The following is a 14,737-nucleotide window of genomic DNA, read 5'->3' on the forward strand; positions in this document are numbered from 1 at the left end:
AGATTCTCATAGAAAAAAAACCAAAAAAAACAAAAAAAAGGGGGGGGGGGGGATTTTCAAGGGTGGTCTTAAAGGCAGGCTGTGTCCTGGAAGAGATGGTCCTGGCTGGTCTCTGAAAAGACTCTCTCTGTATTTGGAAATGACAGAAGAGACTTTAGAATAGGCAGGATAATAAAAAGAACAAAGCACTCACAAGTCATGCTGTTTGTTTGATAATTTTTTTTTTAATTTATACCGTACTTCCATTGTACTAGCTACTTTACATTAAGTTTTGGCTGCATAGCCTTTACAATTCCTAGGTTCTAGCAGGTAAGTTTCATTATCGTTTTATCGCATTTTGCGCACAGCGCAAAGTTTGTGACAGTTAAGACAACTCCTAAAACAAAACCACGGTTCCTCCCCCACCCCACCCTAGAGTTCACGTTAGCGCTGCCGGCACAGCGGCCTTGGCCAACAGCCACCTGCTTCCCGGGATCCGGGGTGAAATCCAGAAGGGAAGCGCACGCCTACGGGTGATTGTACAACCCGCTCCCATTCCTTGCTGACACAAGGCGATCCTCATTAATTTGCAGTTATGCACAGCAACGGGGGTTTGCAGGATCCAGGGCCTCAGGTGGGGAGAACATGCTCCAGGTTTTTAGCAGCTTTATCCAGCCCTGGAGCACGTGGTGGGAGATGAACTGCTCTGGGAAGGGTAATGTCCCAGAGGTGCCGCAGCCACACGATGCCAGTCCTGGCGGCTCTAACACTGCAACGGTTCTTCTGCTCCTCCCTCCCCCTGACCTCGTCAGGCCAAGAGCCAGGTTAGTGCTTCCATATCAGTTAAGTGCTATTACAAGGGAGGTGGGATTGCGAAGGTGGGGAACGACAGGCGTGTGGCGCACGCTCCACCTTTTCGCTGGATAAAGTTGCCGTTTTGCAACAGCCGCTCTCCCAAATCCTAATGCCGCTGGGGCAGATCGGGCCAAAACCGAGACACGACCGAATGGCTCTAGAACCTGAGCTGCACGTTGGTTTTGTTCCCTAACTATTCTCGGAGTTTGGGTTGGGGAAGGTGGCCATTTAATGTTAGCAATGGAATTGGCCTAAATGAGTGAGGTAACAGAAACGGCCAGAGGAGGTACCTCCCTGAGCCATGTGCAAATATAATTCCTTCAGCAGAAGGAAGTCCTTTTCCCTACTGAAAAAAAATAAAACACATTCACTTAAAGAGCATACAGACTGCGGCAAGGAAAGGCAAGCAGGGACAGCACCAGGTCAGTCCGTCTATGACACAGGGAGTGATTGTCCAGCAGTGAAGGTGTGAGGGGAGAGGGAAAAGCCATAGCAAGCACTGCAAAACGTGGGTGGGAGAGGAGGGCGTGCCACACCACGGATCCATGCTAAGAGATAAGCCCATGCTGTCTGGCTAGATCGGGAAATAATCTCAATCGACAGTCGATCAAGACACGAGGAGCTTATTTGGCCAGTGTGCACATCCAGAAAAAGAAAGGTATTATGGCACAGAGAGACTTACTTGAGCTGGAGAGACTGCAAAGCATAGAGATCGGAGCATGCCGGGCGGGGGGAATGGGCCAGGAAGTCAGCACAGTGGTGTCTCGGAAACTACGCTGACGCAGATGTTCTGTGAGCCACTTACCTCAGATGCTTTGGTTTAAGAGCCTCTGTTTCGCGTATTGTTTTAAGCAAGCCCCTGCCGGATATTTTAAAGAGTGCCAAGACTGCCTGAAAAGACTTAAGCTAGAGTCCGCGCGACTGCGCCATGAAACGTATCGGTGGCAGCAAGCCTGGCAGAGATCCTGCTGGAAAGATCACTTGGGACTTCAGCAGGTAGCTGGTCTGTCAAAGAGCTGTAGGAGGGCAGCAGCTGCCTTGACACACATGACAGAACTGCCTCCCCTGAGCGAGGCACCGTCGCTCTGAAGCGTTTGTTACTAACTGTGCTTTTCCGCAGGCTGTGGAACCAGAAAGTCCCACCTCTAAATTAGGAAGTGGTTCGCTTCCATCCTCGTTGGGAAAAGCAGATGCTGACTGACAGAGCGCTACCTGGTTACAGTGGCTGGTTAGTACACATCGCAGACACACTGTAAGGACATTCTGTGCAGAAGTCCTCTCGGGAGCGCAGCATCTCCGCACCGATGGCAGAGGAATACTCATACATGTTTGCCACATGCTATGACTGAGCCCCACTGCGGACAGAGCCTCTTCCTAGATCACTGCACTAGGCTAGAGACCGGCTACACCTGGGTACTACCTTTCACAGATTTGTTTTTTTGTAGGCATTAACTCCCATGCTGGCTTTATGCTAACTGTGCTCATATAAATAAACCCAAGAGGAAAGAGGAGTCCTAAATGTCTTCCTACTCCTAGTAGCACAAAAGACCCATCTAACTAGCCAGGAGCCATTCACTCCCCCAAAACGTCTGCCACTAACCTCTGTTTTGCAGCTCATTCTGCGCAAGCAGTGCTGGTCATCTTAGGGTTGGAGACTACCTCCACCACTCTGTCCTAGTGCTGGATGGTGTGAAAGCTGCAGGCTGCCCTCTGTCCCCTCTATTTAGGTGCCCTGGGATTGCTCAAAGATGATGAAAGGCAAAGCTGCCAGGAAAGGGAGAGGTATTAAGGCCGCATGACCATACAAGCACTGTATTCACCAAAACCTGCGTGTATGCACATTCTGCTGGTTAGCACTTCTGACATGTGGAAAGCCAAAGCGTGAGGTTTGCAAGTGTGTCTTTTACTCAGCCTTGGTGTATCGCAGGCGCCTTCCCATCGCCTTTGTATCTGCACAGAAACGACTGTAGCACATATTCAAAAGGTCTCGTTTCAAGTACCCAGACTAAAAGTGTCTTCAGCTACTATTTGGAAAACAAATTTCTACCTTCTTGTATAAAGGCAGGAGAAAGCGTCTACGTAGGCTACATGGTTTAGTGCTGAGGAGACAAGCAGGCTAAAACGTCTGTCCCCATCTACATCCAGGTGAGCTTCTGAAACTAACGGGGTCTGTCTGATATGAACACAGATTAAACATGCTAGGCTTTCTGAGAGGGGGATATGGCGTCATCGTTTCACAGGTGGTTTTGCGCCAGGGCTTTAAATCCAGCAAAGCATTGTGCTTTGAAACCTTGCCTCTTTCAGTACAGGGTTATATTTATAATAAAGGCATGGTGCATATCTCTTAGGTTTCCCTTTATTAGATCTAAAGCAGACAAGTGGGATCAGGTGGTCAAATGGCAGACTGCTGCCCCGGACTGGTACAGCACTCTATAAGCTGTGTGTAAGTGCATACTCTATGTCAGCAGCATAACTGAGCTATGGTAGGGGAGATCAAAGTTATGTGACCTTTTTTCTCTTTTCCCAATGGACTTAAGGGAGCCAGAAAGGATTTATGCAGAAGTTAGTTTCAGTTCATATCAATTAATATCAGTGTTTTCTAACTGAAGTGTGTTGTGGATTTTGGTTAACTGTCGAGCACCCAAAAAGCATGGTTATCCAGTTAACTCATAGCTAACTCCTATTCTTACCGTTGCAGGTACCTTTCTCTCTTTCAGGTGGAACGTGCAGACCTAGCAATGCCACTGTCTTGGGCACATGCTTCTGATCTTACCACCTGGAATAACCTGTGTCTTTTGGTCCTTTGTAGACTTTATGCAGAGGTGCTGCACTAGATACGCGTGGTATCTACTTTACAAATGCACGATTGCATAGCAATAGGATAGGATTGCATTGCATAGGATCCATGTCAAACGTGTTAAACCCGGCTTAAAGTAATGGGTGGGCAGAATGAGTATTAGTGCTTGAGATTGTTACAGCTGCCTCTGCGTGGCCTTGCGTTAATTTAACAGAGCTTGTGCAATTCTGTCTCTAGCCCGAGGAAGCCGTGTCAGCGGGAACATCCAGAACCTAACACGATGGTAGTCTGCAAGAATGCTGCAGAGGAAGAAGGATGTACGGATGAACAAATGATTTCTCGCCTCCATCACTAGCAAGAGAATGTGAAATTGGTAAGAAACTAACTTTGATCACTAGCATTTATTTCCAACCTTCTCAGACATGTGGGTTTCTCTGCCTCTCAATGGGTTACGTCCGTCTATGTACAAAAACCCTCACAGCCAGGTGGCAGAGACCCCACGTTCCACGTTTCTCAAGATGTGGCCTTTTTCTTTTCTGGCATGGGCAAGGTGGCAATCACAGGGCTTCCTCTCTGTCTTCTTTCTTGGTGCTTGGAATGAAATTCTAGAAGAGGGGAAGATGGGCAGCAGGGTATTTTTCTGTGCTTAGTAATTGTGGGAGTGACTAATGGGGAAATGGGACTCTTGGCCAGTGTGCCAAGTCATAGCAAGGAGTCGGGGCCCTCCTGTCCCAAGATGAGCCACAGAATGCCCTTCCCAGGCACTAGCACCTCAGTTTCATTGTACAGTAGCCGTTTCAGCAGCCTCCCTGGAAAAAAGTCAGGGAGCAGTACAGTAGTCAGCAGCATTAAATTAAATAAATAGTCATAAATACACATTATTCTGTAGTTGCTGAGGCATGTTTTTCCCAATTGTACCTTGCTTTCACACTCATTAAATGTCTTTTTGAAAACCCGTCTTCATCTACGCTCCTTCAAATGTGGGTCTTCTTCCTCGGGACATGTTGTGTTTAGCACTTGGTCATGAACATTGTAGGTGGGTTGGAAGATATCAGCAGGTTACTTCTACATACATTACCTTTCCCTGATTAGAATGCACGAGCGGGAGCTTGTGAGGTTTTTCCTTAGACTCCACTTTGTCACCCAGCTGCGCAGATGAACGCTTCTGGTACAGAGATACAAAGACCAGTTACTCACCCTTATGTCCCCTGCTCTTTCAGCACCCATTGGAGCCAGAGACAACGGATGAGCTAGAACTGCACCGCTTGCTTACGGGGAATATGCAGCTGACTCCCTCCTGCCATTCAGAAGGTGGAAAAATCCTCCTGTTGAACAAGGTGGAGATTGAGGGCCTCACATATCACCTAATCTACCTGGCTAGGTAAGATGAGAAAGCATTTATTAAACATTCAGACAAGCATCCTGCATCCCAACCAGTCACAGAGGCATTTGGTACACCACACAGCACAGCCTCGCTGCCCCTCTTCCTCATTTGGCTGCTAATGGGAGTCCGGAATTATCCCCCAGCACAAGCAAAAATGCATTATTGTCTTTATAATGCAGCTCTACTGCCTGACTTTCTTACAGAGCAAATGCTTCGCTATCCAGCTTATGAGAGAGACCAGTCAGATGCCTCACACCATGGATGCCTCTCCAGATCTATCCTGCCACCCACTGACAGTCCCTTTTTTATTTTCATTTCTTTCCTTTTTCAGTCTTTGTGACCCTTCCTAACTTCTCGTGGACTTTCAGAGGTCTTGTTGCTATATAGATGCAGTCATGTAAATATCCCAGTGAAGGAAAGGAAGTTGTTCTTTTTCTCCCTAATGTTTTCCTGCAGAGTTTGTAAGACAAGGTGAGGGCTAGGTGGTACGAGCAAAATGGTCCCACAGACCAGGGGCAGGAGCGAAATTTGCTGAGCAGGGTAGCGGGAGCGTTTGCAAATAAATACAATTTTGGTTTTCTTTTTAAGTTGGGGTACTCCCCCTGTTGCAGGAAGTCACATAGGTAGTCGCCCTTTCAGCACCGATGTAGCTCCTCAGCACAGGGATGGCTTAATGGCAGGGGCCCAAGCACATAGAAAGCAGAGAACTACAGAAAATGTAAAGGGGACACTGTCAAAGGGAATGAAAGTGTGCTTTCTGCAGTGTGGCTCTATCCATGTACCTTGTAGGCAGCAACTCCCCTCCCCACCATCTCCTTGGCTATTAACGCAGTATCAGTAAGAGGAGGCGGCAAACTAGTGTTTGGAGAAAGCATTTCAGCTCATCTACATTCTGTGCTTTGCTCTCTGAACCAGGCTGGCCAGCATGACAGCAAATTGTATTTCTGCTCCAAGTAGTATAGAAGGTGACTGCCAGTGAGATCTGCTCTCTACAGCCCTACAGCAATTCTTCCGGAGGCCTCCTCTCCAAAGGCAGGATAATTTTCTAAGGGATTGATGGCGATTGCCAAAACCTCTCTGCCCTGAAGCCAGCAAGGTAAGAAAAAGTTGACAGTGTCCCCTTTGTACGTATAGATAAATATAGTCAATCAGGGACCTTCATGCGCAGGGAGGGATGGGGGGGGGGGGCACTCACTCTGATGCTTCCCTTTGAAACAACAAAACCAAAACAGACAGACAAACAAACAAACAGCCAGGAATATTACAGAATAGTGGTGCACAGGCCCAGGGGAGCATGCTTAGGCATGCCCCTAAGCGCACCTCAGTGCTGGGAGAGCACAGCCCTCCCACACACGCACACACCACGCTACCACCGAGACGCTCCATTTCAGCCAGTGTTGGAGGTCAATCCTTCTCTCAATACATAGGCTTTTTTTTTTTCTCTTAAAATCTGTATATAATATATATATTTATATTCTGTGTATATATATATTTATATATATATATTTATATATCCTATTTACACATATTGCACACCGTCCTCTGGCCTCCTGCATTCCTGCCTGTTAGTGGAAACGTTTCCGTTTCTCCTCTGGATCTGACCCGAAGTCCCGGGACCCGATGCCATTCTGAAGATTTATTAGTGAATCCTTCATCTGCAAGACAAGAAATTTCTCCACTGTGATGCTACCCTACAGGTGAGAGCCCTTCAGGATTTCCTTCCTCATTGGTGCCTCTTCCGTCCACGTAAAGTATCAATACCAGAATCATCTGGTTTTTGGGAACGGCGCGTCAGGGCTTGGATGTACAAATGGGGACTGAGGAGACGGGAGCCCGTGGGAGACCATTCCCCAAGATAACAGAGAAGGGGCAAGCAGAATGAGGTACAGGGTGAGTGGCTCTCTCCATAGGGGAGAGCTGCTTTCATTTATGAACCCTGTTCCTAGCAGCCTGGTGTACAAGCAGCTCTTCAGGCAGCGGATACCGAAACCCCTGGCTTTGTGCTATTAAGGGCCCACGCAGAGCACGTCCCCCGCTTCATCCGTGCAAGCTACGTATGAATCCAGGGTTGAGGTAAAAAAAGTTTGGTTTTCTAAAGTGGGATCCTAGAGACTAGATATAAGATGTGCTAATATAAGGTTTTTGGCCCTGTAGAATTCTATCCTTGACATGTGTAGACCCCTGTGAGGTGACGGAGAAGCTGCGGTGTCTTGCAAATAACCCTTGAGACCTGCTGCCCACCGCTACGTCAGAAGACGGATCTAGAGGGAGGCAGTAGCGGAGGTGACGCACCTGAGGGACTACAGTGGAACCAGGTAAGGCTGATGGATTGCAAGTGGGTGAGCTGGGAGGACATGGTGACCCTCTCGTCACGGCGCTAACTGGCCGTGCAGTCTCACCTGGTCTAGAAGCATCACGGAGGATTTGATGATCTCACGCCATTTTTGTAGCTCTGAGTCGTGATACTTCTGCTGAGATTCTAGTAACTGGGCCCACTCTGTCTGAGATTGGGGTAACCTGTCAGGCAGAATATGAGCAAGAGTGAATACAGGGAAACTGAAGTCAAGGGGGGAGCAAAGTGGATGGGGGGAGGATGTAGAGTCTATCAGTTTCTGTCTAATCTTTCCACCCTAAAGGGGCAGGTTTTCTCGAGCAAAAGTGCATTTAAATGTGCTTAGTATTTTCCTAAATTCGATACCAATGTTACTCTGTCTTAACCATGGTCATTCATTAACTAACAGCAAAGGTGCACCTTTTGCAGAAGTTGTAGTGTGGGTAGAGCTGAAGGCCCATTTGCCAGGATCATTTGAGGACAGAAGCCAGCGTGCTCTCATTGCTTGGAAGACACGTATATTGTAAGATGGCACCGTGGCCGTTGATGAGGAATAACGCAATGCAACACAATGTCATGTTGCGGGACAGGTAGCCCTGTACAGTTTCTGTGGTTTGGTTTTTCTAGACATGCTGTGTCAGTCTTTATTTAATACAAGGCTTTCTCTTTATTATAATAGCAGTACTGGCTCTCTTTTTAATGCCAGGGAAGTGTAGCTATCAAGCCCCTCCCTTCAGGCCCAATTAGCCCTCCAGAACAGGCTGGAGGCTGCTGAGTGGAGCAGAACCAGGGCAGATGCAAGCACTCAAGGCCCTGATGGGAGCATCACCAGGCCTGCTATGTGATGGACCCTGAGCAGGTACCAGCCATGAGCCTGGTGAGAAGGTGGAGCTCGGCTGGGCCAAGGAGAGGATAAATCTCAGTCAAGGAGAGCAACGCAAGGAGCGTAGCGATGAGGAGCGGAGTCAAGGCAGTTAGCATTGGCAGGAAGGCACGGCAGCAGCACCCTGCTCTGCCCGTTTCTCTTGAAAGGTATGGCTCTTTACTTTTGCGTGCCCCCCATTAAGATAGCTAAGTCATGTTACCTTCTAACATAGCTTCCCACTTACTTACCTCTTTGGACGTGGTTGGTTTCTAACACAACTGAAAGTCTTTCCTACTTTGTCTTCTGCTTACGTCTTTAGGCTTTGCTACTTTCTAACATAGCTGAATCCCTCCTCTCAGGCTACAGTAGAGATTTTTCAAGCCTCCACGTTAGTGAGAGCTCCACTGCAGCCACAACTTCCTTCTTGGGGAAGTAAGTTCCTCCTTTCTCCTCCCTGTAGTCTAACTTGTTCCCCTCTTACCTTAGCAAACAGGCAGAGTAGGGTGCTGCGCCTTCCTGCTGATGCCAACTGCTGCACTAACTGCCTTGACTCTGCTCCTTGTGTCACTCTCCTTGACTGAGATTTATCCTTGCCTTGGCCCAGCCGAGCTCCACCTCCTCACCAGGCTCATGGCTGGTACCTGCCCAGAGTCCATCACCTGGCCCTGAGTGGCAGCTCTGGGCAGCCAGGCCTGGTGATCCTCCTATCATGGCCTTGAGTGCTTGCATCTGCCCTGCTCAGCTGGCGCCACACCTGGAGATAAAACAAAGAAATGGTAATTAAGCATGACAATTAAAAAAGCAACACAAGTAAAAACATGGACCCACTCCCCATGGTCAATAACCTTAGTCTCTACCAAGTAACACTCTCCTACTAATAAAGACTGCGTTCCTTGTCTGAGTGGAGAGGCTACAGCCTTGGGATTGGTACGCTTAGTTGGGGGGACTGCTGCCTGCCCCTGCCCACAGCGAACTTAAGCCCGAGTAGAACCAGATTATGGAAAAAAACTTCTTTGGAGCCTCAAACTGAATGCTTCTGAGCGCGCCTGGCCTTTGACCCAGCAGATGGGTTGTTTAATTCCACAGCAATCATGGTTTCAACACAATGAAGGTACCTGTGCAGGGGAGTGGGAAATAGAGCTACCCATGTAATTCCAGCACGTGCACATTACAAGCAGCATACTTACTTACAGGCTGTTTGTAAGTCCTATACTTAAATACTATAGTGTAGTGCTCCAAATAAATACCAAGACTGCCTGAGGAAGATAAAGCAGGCAAAAATCACTTAATGTATCAAATCCCTGGGAAAGTAGCAGGGCTATTATTACAGGGAAGATAATAATTGCCTTCCCGAATGAGGAGAAATGAGAAAGCCCATACCATGAGACAAACCATGGAAAAAAAAGTCATCACAGCAGTAGCAGATGGCTAGGCATGCTTAAAGTCAAACCCAACTTAGCAAGGGAACAACTGTGACCGCACAAAAGCACAGCCAGAAACGGGACATGAGGGGACAACACCACCTTAGCAAAGTGGACCTGGGATGTTCTCAATCTCTGAAAATGGAGAAAAGACTAATCAGGCAGAATACCTAGCACACACTTACTTGTGTACATAAAAAAAGCATTCACCTAAAAATGCCAGAAGGAGTTCAAAACACAAAATTGCTGGCTATGTGGTTATAAAGAAAGAACTTTGGTACGCTAGGTCAGCACTGTAAATGCCATCTACAAAAAGGTGATCTGAGCACATCCTGGGAAACGCAGACTGGCAGCTCTGCCTTTGACCCTAGACAAGATGGGGGAGTCCATATAAAGACTGATGCCAACAATAAATTCGGTCTGGTTGGAGGGCATCACTATGCGTTCTGCAAAAGGAAATGGGGAAATGCTGCCATAGAACCTAGAGCTCTATGCATCTCAGCACACGCCAAGTGGACACCATACAGAAATAGGATGTCCACAAAGCCTTGGACAAGGTTCCACACTACCTATTAAAGAAACTAAAACTCAATCTGCAATTACTCTTCACTGCTTAACATCTAGTACTGCCAGGGAACGCTTAGGTCATTAAGAAGCATCCTGCGTCCTCCTCGTGATATCTCTCTTCCTGCCATGGTCTAACAACTTGCTGATATCTGGACCCACACCTTTCAAAACACTTACCTAACAGTTGATTGTGTGTCACAGGCCCAAATTCTCCTCTGCGTACAACGGGTTCTTTCTAAGACACTGCTTCTCATACAGAGGAAAGTTTAGCCATTAAAGGAGGGGAGGTGACAACCTTGGCCCAAGATTGCAAAACATTTATTTGTAGAGCATCCTCCGTTACATGGGATGCTGGGAAGAAGCAGTGGTTGCCTTAACTCGCTGTCTTCTGCTGCAACTGTTCAGCAGTTCCAGATCTGGAAATGCTGATGGTCCCACAGCTTCAGCTAACTACCTGCCTCATCTGGTTTACACAAAAGGGAAGCAACCTACATGAGAGCCGAGAGCTTTGGTGTTCTGGGAAAGCCTCTAACATCCACAGGAAGCATGCAAGGAGAGGCAAAGACAGCAGGTGTGACGGTACCTTTCCTGTAGCCGCAAGCCCTGCCATGCCGTGAGCGTCTGCGTAGTATATTCCAACATCCAGAGTTTGTAGAACAGCATCATATTGAGAATGACCAGCAGCACCAGACTGGAAATAAAGAAAACAGTGTTCTAGGAGCACTTCATAGCCCGCTGCTTGCCAATCACACCTGGGAAAACGCCCAAGGCTTTAAGAAGGTGTCTGGGACCCAGGTCCACGCTGCATGTGAGTGGGGAACTTACTTAACCTGAGGAAGGGCCAGGTGATCAGAACCCAAAACTTCACCTCGTGGGAGAAGTGTGTGAGCAAGGAGGACAGGCAGACAGAAAGACAGGATGACGGATCAGACAGAACAGGCTGGATGAGTGGATGGGCTGAATGCAGAGAAAGGGAGGGAAATGGGAGAGTAAAGAGGTAAAAAAAGAGAGAGACAGTACCTGAAACAGATCCTAATGGGAGCAGGGAAGAGAAAAGACGGAGCAGCTGCAGGTTAGAAACGGACTGACACAGAACAGGAGAAACTGGGCTGAGCAGAGAAGGCTCAACAGACAGTGCAGAAGATACATGGGAGGAGAGGAGGGAAGAAAGGAACAGTGGGAAGAGAGGCAAGAAGGACAGACCAATAACCATGTGCCTGCAATTAATGGCGAAATTCGCTCAGCAAAAGATGAGCTGTGTGCGGCTCCTGCGGACAAGGCCAAAGCGCGCCCATGCAGGGCACCGTCTGATGCAGAAATGCACGTTGCAGCCTGGGTGCATCCAGCCTTACCCACTCCCACCGCAGCCAGCGATGGGAACACCACTACAGGCCAGTGCTTTGAGCAGATACTGTACCACTCCTCCCGTCAGCCACGCTCAGGGAACAGATTCCAAAATAACATGCTCGTGCCTGTCTCTGAATAGTGCAGCTATTTTGCTGGAAGAATAGCCCGCTATCACCCAATTCAGTCAGGCGGATGGCAACCGGCCAGAAGAGTATTCTGAAAACATTATGGAGGGCTCTCTGACCACTCTAAGATAAGCTAGCAGCCTGTCAGGAGAGACTGTTGTAAAGCTTCTGTGCCTTCCTACCCAAAGTTTTACTTGCATCTCACCCATCTAGATGCAGAAGGTCGCACAAGACTCCCTTCTCACCATTACGTTACTTGACACTACCTTACTTATCTTTTACAGCAACTAGCTGGGTTGCTGCTGCAAACCTCTGCAGTCTTTATCCCCCCCAGGAAAAGGAAATGCAGAAAGGAGCTCAGTTTGAAAAGTAACCTCAGTCTGCAAATCTCGGCTCCTTCCCACCTGACTGAAAGGTGAGTGGAGCTTCAGAAAAGAATGAGCCCAAGTTCTGCTGTTCCTCCGGGGCTAACAGTATGCTTCCATTTCCCAAAGTAATGAAAGAATGCGCCGTATCTAGATTGCTCCTTTAGACTGTACTGCTTCACAGCACCTGCCCAGCAACCACTGCAGCACTAACTCATGAAAGCTACCGTCAGCCCAAGAGGCAGAGAAACAGTAAATACACCTGGGTTTAGGCATAAAGGCTGAGCCAGAGGGATACGAGGGGCCCATACCCAGCTCACTTTGAGCACACATCCAGCCAAGTCCAAGCAACTGTGAAAGGTGGTGGCAGAAAAGGGACCCAAACCAAACGTAATCCTTGCTGCTGAACTAGTGAAATCGTGCTAATCTCTCTCACTTTATGTGTTTCTACCCTTATTTTGCAGAAATCGTCTCTAAACGGTCCAGCTTCTTTCTGAGATGGTATCTCTCGTCAAAAATGCCACCCAGGACCAGACCTGAATAGGTTTTGCCAGACCAGAGGAAAGAAGTGACAGACTTCTCACGTACACTGAGCCCTGTTGTGATAGCACAGTAACTCCCAGAGAGCTTTGCGTGGTCATTTTTCATGATAACAGCTTGTTTGTTGGCAGATTATGTTAAATGACTTATTCTAAATTAAAAGACCCCCACAGTTCCTAGAAACCTCTAAACTGAGTCCCTGAAATAAAAAAGACTCTCTCTACTTGTTGGATTTCTTCTCTTTTAGGTATTGACTCCCTCTCCTTGCACACATGCCCCTTGCCCTACTTGCCACTATCAAGGTTGCCTGTGTCCCAGACAGCATAGCTGACCTGCATTTAGAACTCCCAGAAACACGCAGGTCTGCAAAGCCCGTGTTTGGTTAAAACAAGGTCAAAACTGAGGGGAAAGGAGAGACTTTGATAAAATAAGATCCAGAACCTACAGAGCCAGATCAGTGGGGCCAGCTAAGTACTGGCAAAAGCTGGGATCAAGCCAGACAAAACAAGCAATGGGGCATTTGGGGGAAATTTTAATTAATTCTTTTCTGCCTGTCATTGCTTTTCTCTCCTCTGTACCGCACAAAGTTTGGGACCAGAGAGGGAAAAAGGAAAAACTGGCGTAGGGGAGCACAGAACACCAGAAACACGAAAGGACCGAAGTTGTTAAAGGCCAACTGTGCAGGAAAGCAAAAAACTCACTTACACTAAACTGATGACAAGGAGCAGCTTGGAGACACTCTGCAGGTGGAAGCCACTGGGGCTGTCCTCAGGGATGTGCCGTGTCTGAGTGGAACCTGAGGAGATGGATGTGTTCAGGCTAGGAAATGCTGTCCGATGGGGAGGGCAACCCTCTTCCCTCTACCCGCCCCTCCATCTCACTCAAACAATCATAACACATCCTCCCTGCCCTGGCCCCTCTTCCCTTTAACCCTCCGCGAGCAAAGCTCCGGTTTTTCTCCGGAGGTACCCAGCAATCCATCCCCAAGCGTGAGGGGTCTGCAGTTCCTTACCTGCCACGTGCTTGATTCGATGTGCAACCTCCTCATCCGTGGGGGTGGTGACGGGACTCAGCACCTCCTCCAAGTGTGGCACCCGCAGATGGGCATGTGCCCGTTTCCTCCGGCGCACGGTCGATTGCTTGCTCACTTTCTCTTTGGGGGATTGTCTGTGGACCTCAGCCAGGTATGTGCTCTCGGTTTTGGTCAGTTCACTCTCTGCAGAGACAGCACAGGAAAGCATTTAATAGAAGCAGCACTGGCCTTGCAGAGATGCAGACTTAAGCCCTCTAACAGCACACAGCTGCTGGGCCAAAGAAGTTGGTAGAGTCTCAGAGGCCCATGCCAGAAGACACACTACACAACCCCTACGCAAACTCTGACCCCAAACTGCTTCCGCTCCTGCCAGAGAGCAGGATTTGATGACCTCATTAATTCCAGCAAGCGCCACCAACGCTGTGGCAATAACTTTGTCTGGCCCCTTTTACAAGCCACTCTGAGGTCTGATCCCCAGTATCACACTGGCATGCTGCCCGCTTGCAGGGAGGCATGCATAAACTACGGAAGGTGCCACTGGTTGTGGGTCATTACCACAGCTCCGGTCATTGCCACTCTTACCCAAATGACGGAAATAATCTTCTAGGCCGCTCCAAAAATTCTTCTCAATGAAGGATTTCACCAGCCCCCAAGGCTGTTTCCTGTAACGTAACTCTGTGGAAACCCTATGTGAAGAAAGGGAAGTCATTCTCCCCATTTTGCTTCCTGGAAGCAATATCAATTCGCAATCCTTTGTCAATGTAAATATGGGACATAATCACGCACACTGTCTCTTATTTCTGGAATGGTCTCAGCCCTTTGTGTTTCTCGAGGAGAAACACTGCATGAAATGTCCTTCCAAAGGCAGTGGCAGGAAGGCCTCAAGCGAGTCTCCCCCAGGAGGACTCCCGACACCTTCAGCCATGTGGCAGGCAGACATTCAGGTTACTTATTCAAGTCAAACACAAAAGCCTATAGCTTTCCTCTGCTTGTCCCCCAAAGTGCGTCTCAGAGGCGCAGTCCCTGGAAGCATGTCCTGTTGCTTATTGCATGTAGTTGATTGTGTGTGGCAACTGGCCCCGTTAACCACTGCTTCCAAGAAGGGGGCAAGAGAAGTCTGTAAATCC

At 48.3% G+C, this 14,737-nt stretch overlaps 1 protein-coding gene across 2 annotated transcripts in view; it reads right to left on the reverse strand.

The window, feature by feature from the left end:
• Positions 1 to 6,360: 6,360 nt before the first annotated feature.
• The window catches only part of GRAMD1B (GRAM domain containing 1B), a 33,245-nt gene continuing 24,868 nt past the window's right edge, over positions 6,361 to 14,737 (reverse strand). For both annotated transcript variants that reach the window (XM_010581419.1, XM_010581422.1), the window contains 7 exons: positions 14,193 to 14,296; positions 13,590 to 13,793; positions 13,283 to 13,373; positions 11,221 to 11,232; positions 10,784 to 10,891; positions 7,415 to 7,532; positions 6,361 to 6,670 (listed from right to left, as the gene is read on the reverse strand). In XM_010581419.1, the coding sequence (XP_010579721.1) occupies positions 6,581 to 6,670; positions 7,415 to 7,532; positions 10,784 to 10,891; positions 11,221 to 11,232; positions 13,283 to 13,373; positions 13,590 to 13,793; positions 14,193 to 14,296 (727 nt within the window). In that variant the 3' untranslated portion in view covers positions 6,361 to 6,580. The remainder of the gene's footprint in view (positions 6,671 to 7,414; positions 7,533 to 10,783; positions 10,892 to 11,220; positions 11,233 to 13,282; positions 13,374 to 13,589; positions 13,794 to 14,192; positions 14,297 to 14,737) is intronic.

Source organism: Haliaeetus leucocephalus, unplaced genomic scaffold (genome assembly GCF_000737465.1).
Source record: "Haliaeetus leucocephalus isolate CR32 unplaced genomic scaffold, Haliaeetus_leucocephalus-4.0 Scaffold773, whole genome shotgun sequence".
NCBI classification, from domain to species: domain Eukaryota; kingdom Metazoa; phylum Chordata; class Aves; order Accipitriformes; family Accipitridae; genus Haliaeetus; species Haliaeetus leucocephalus.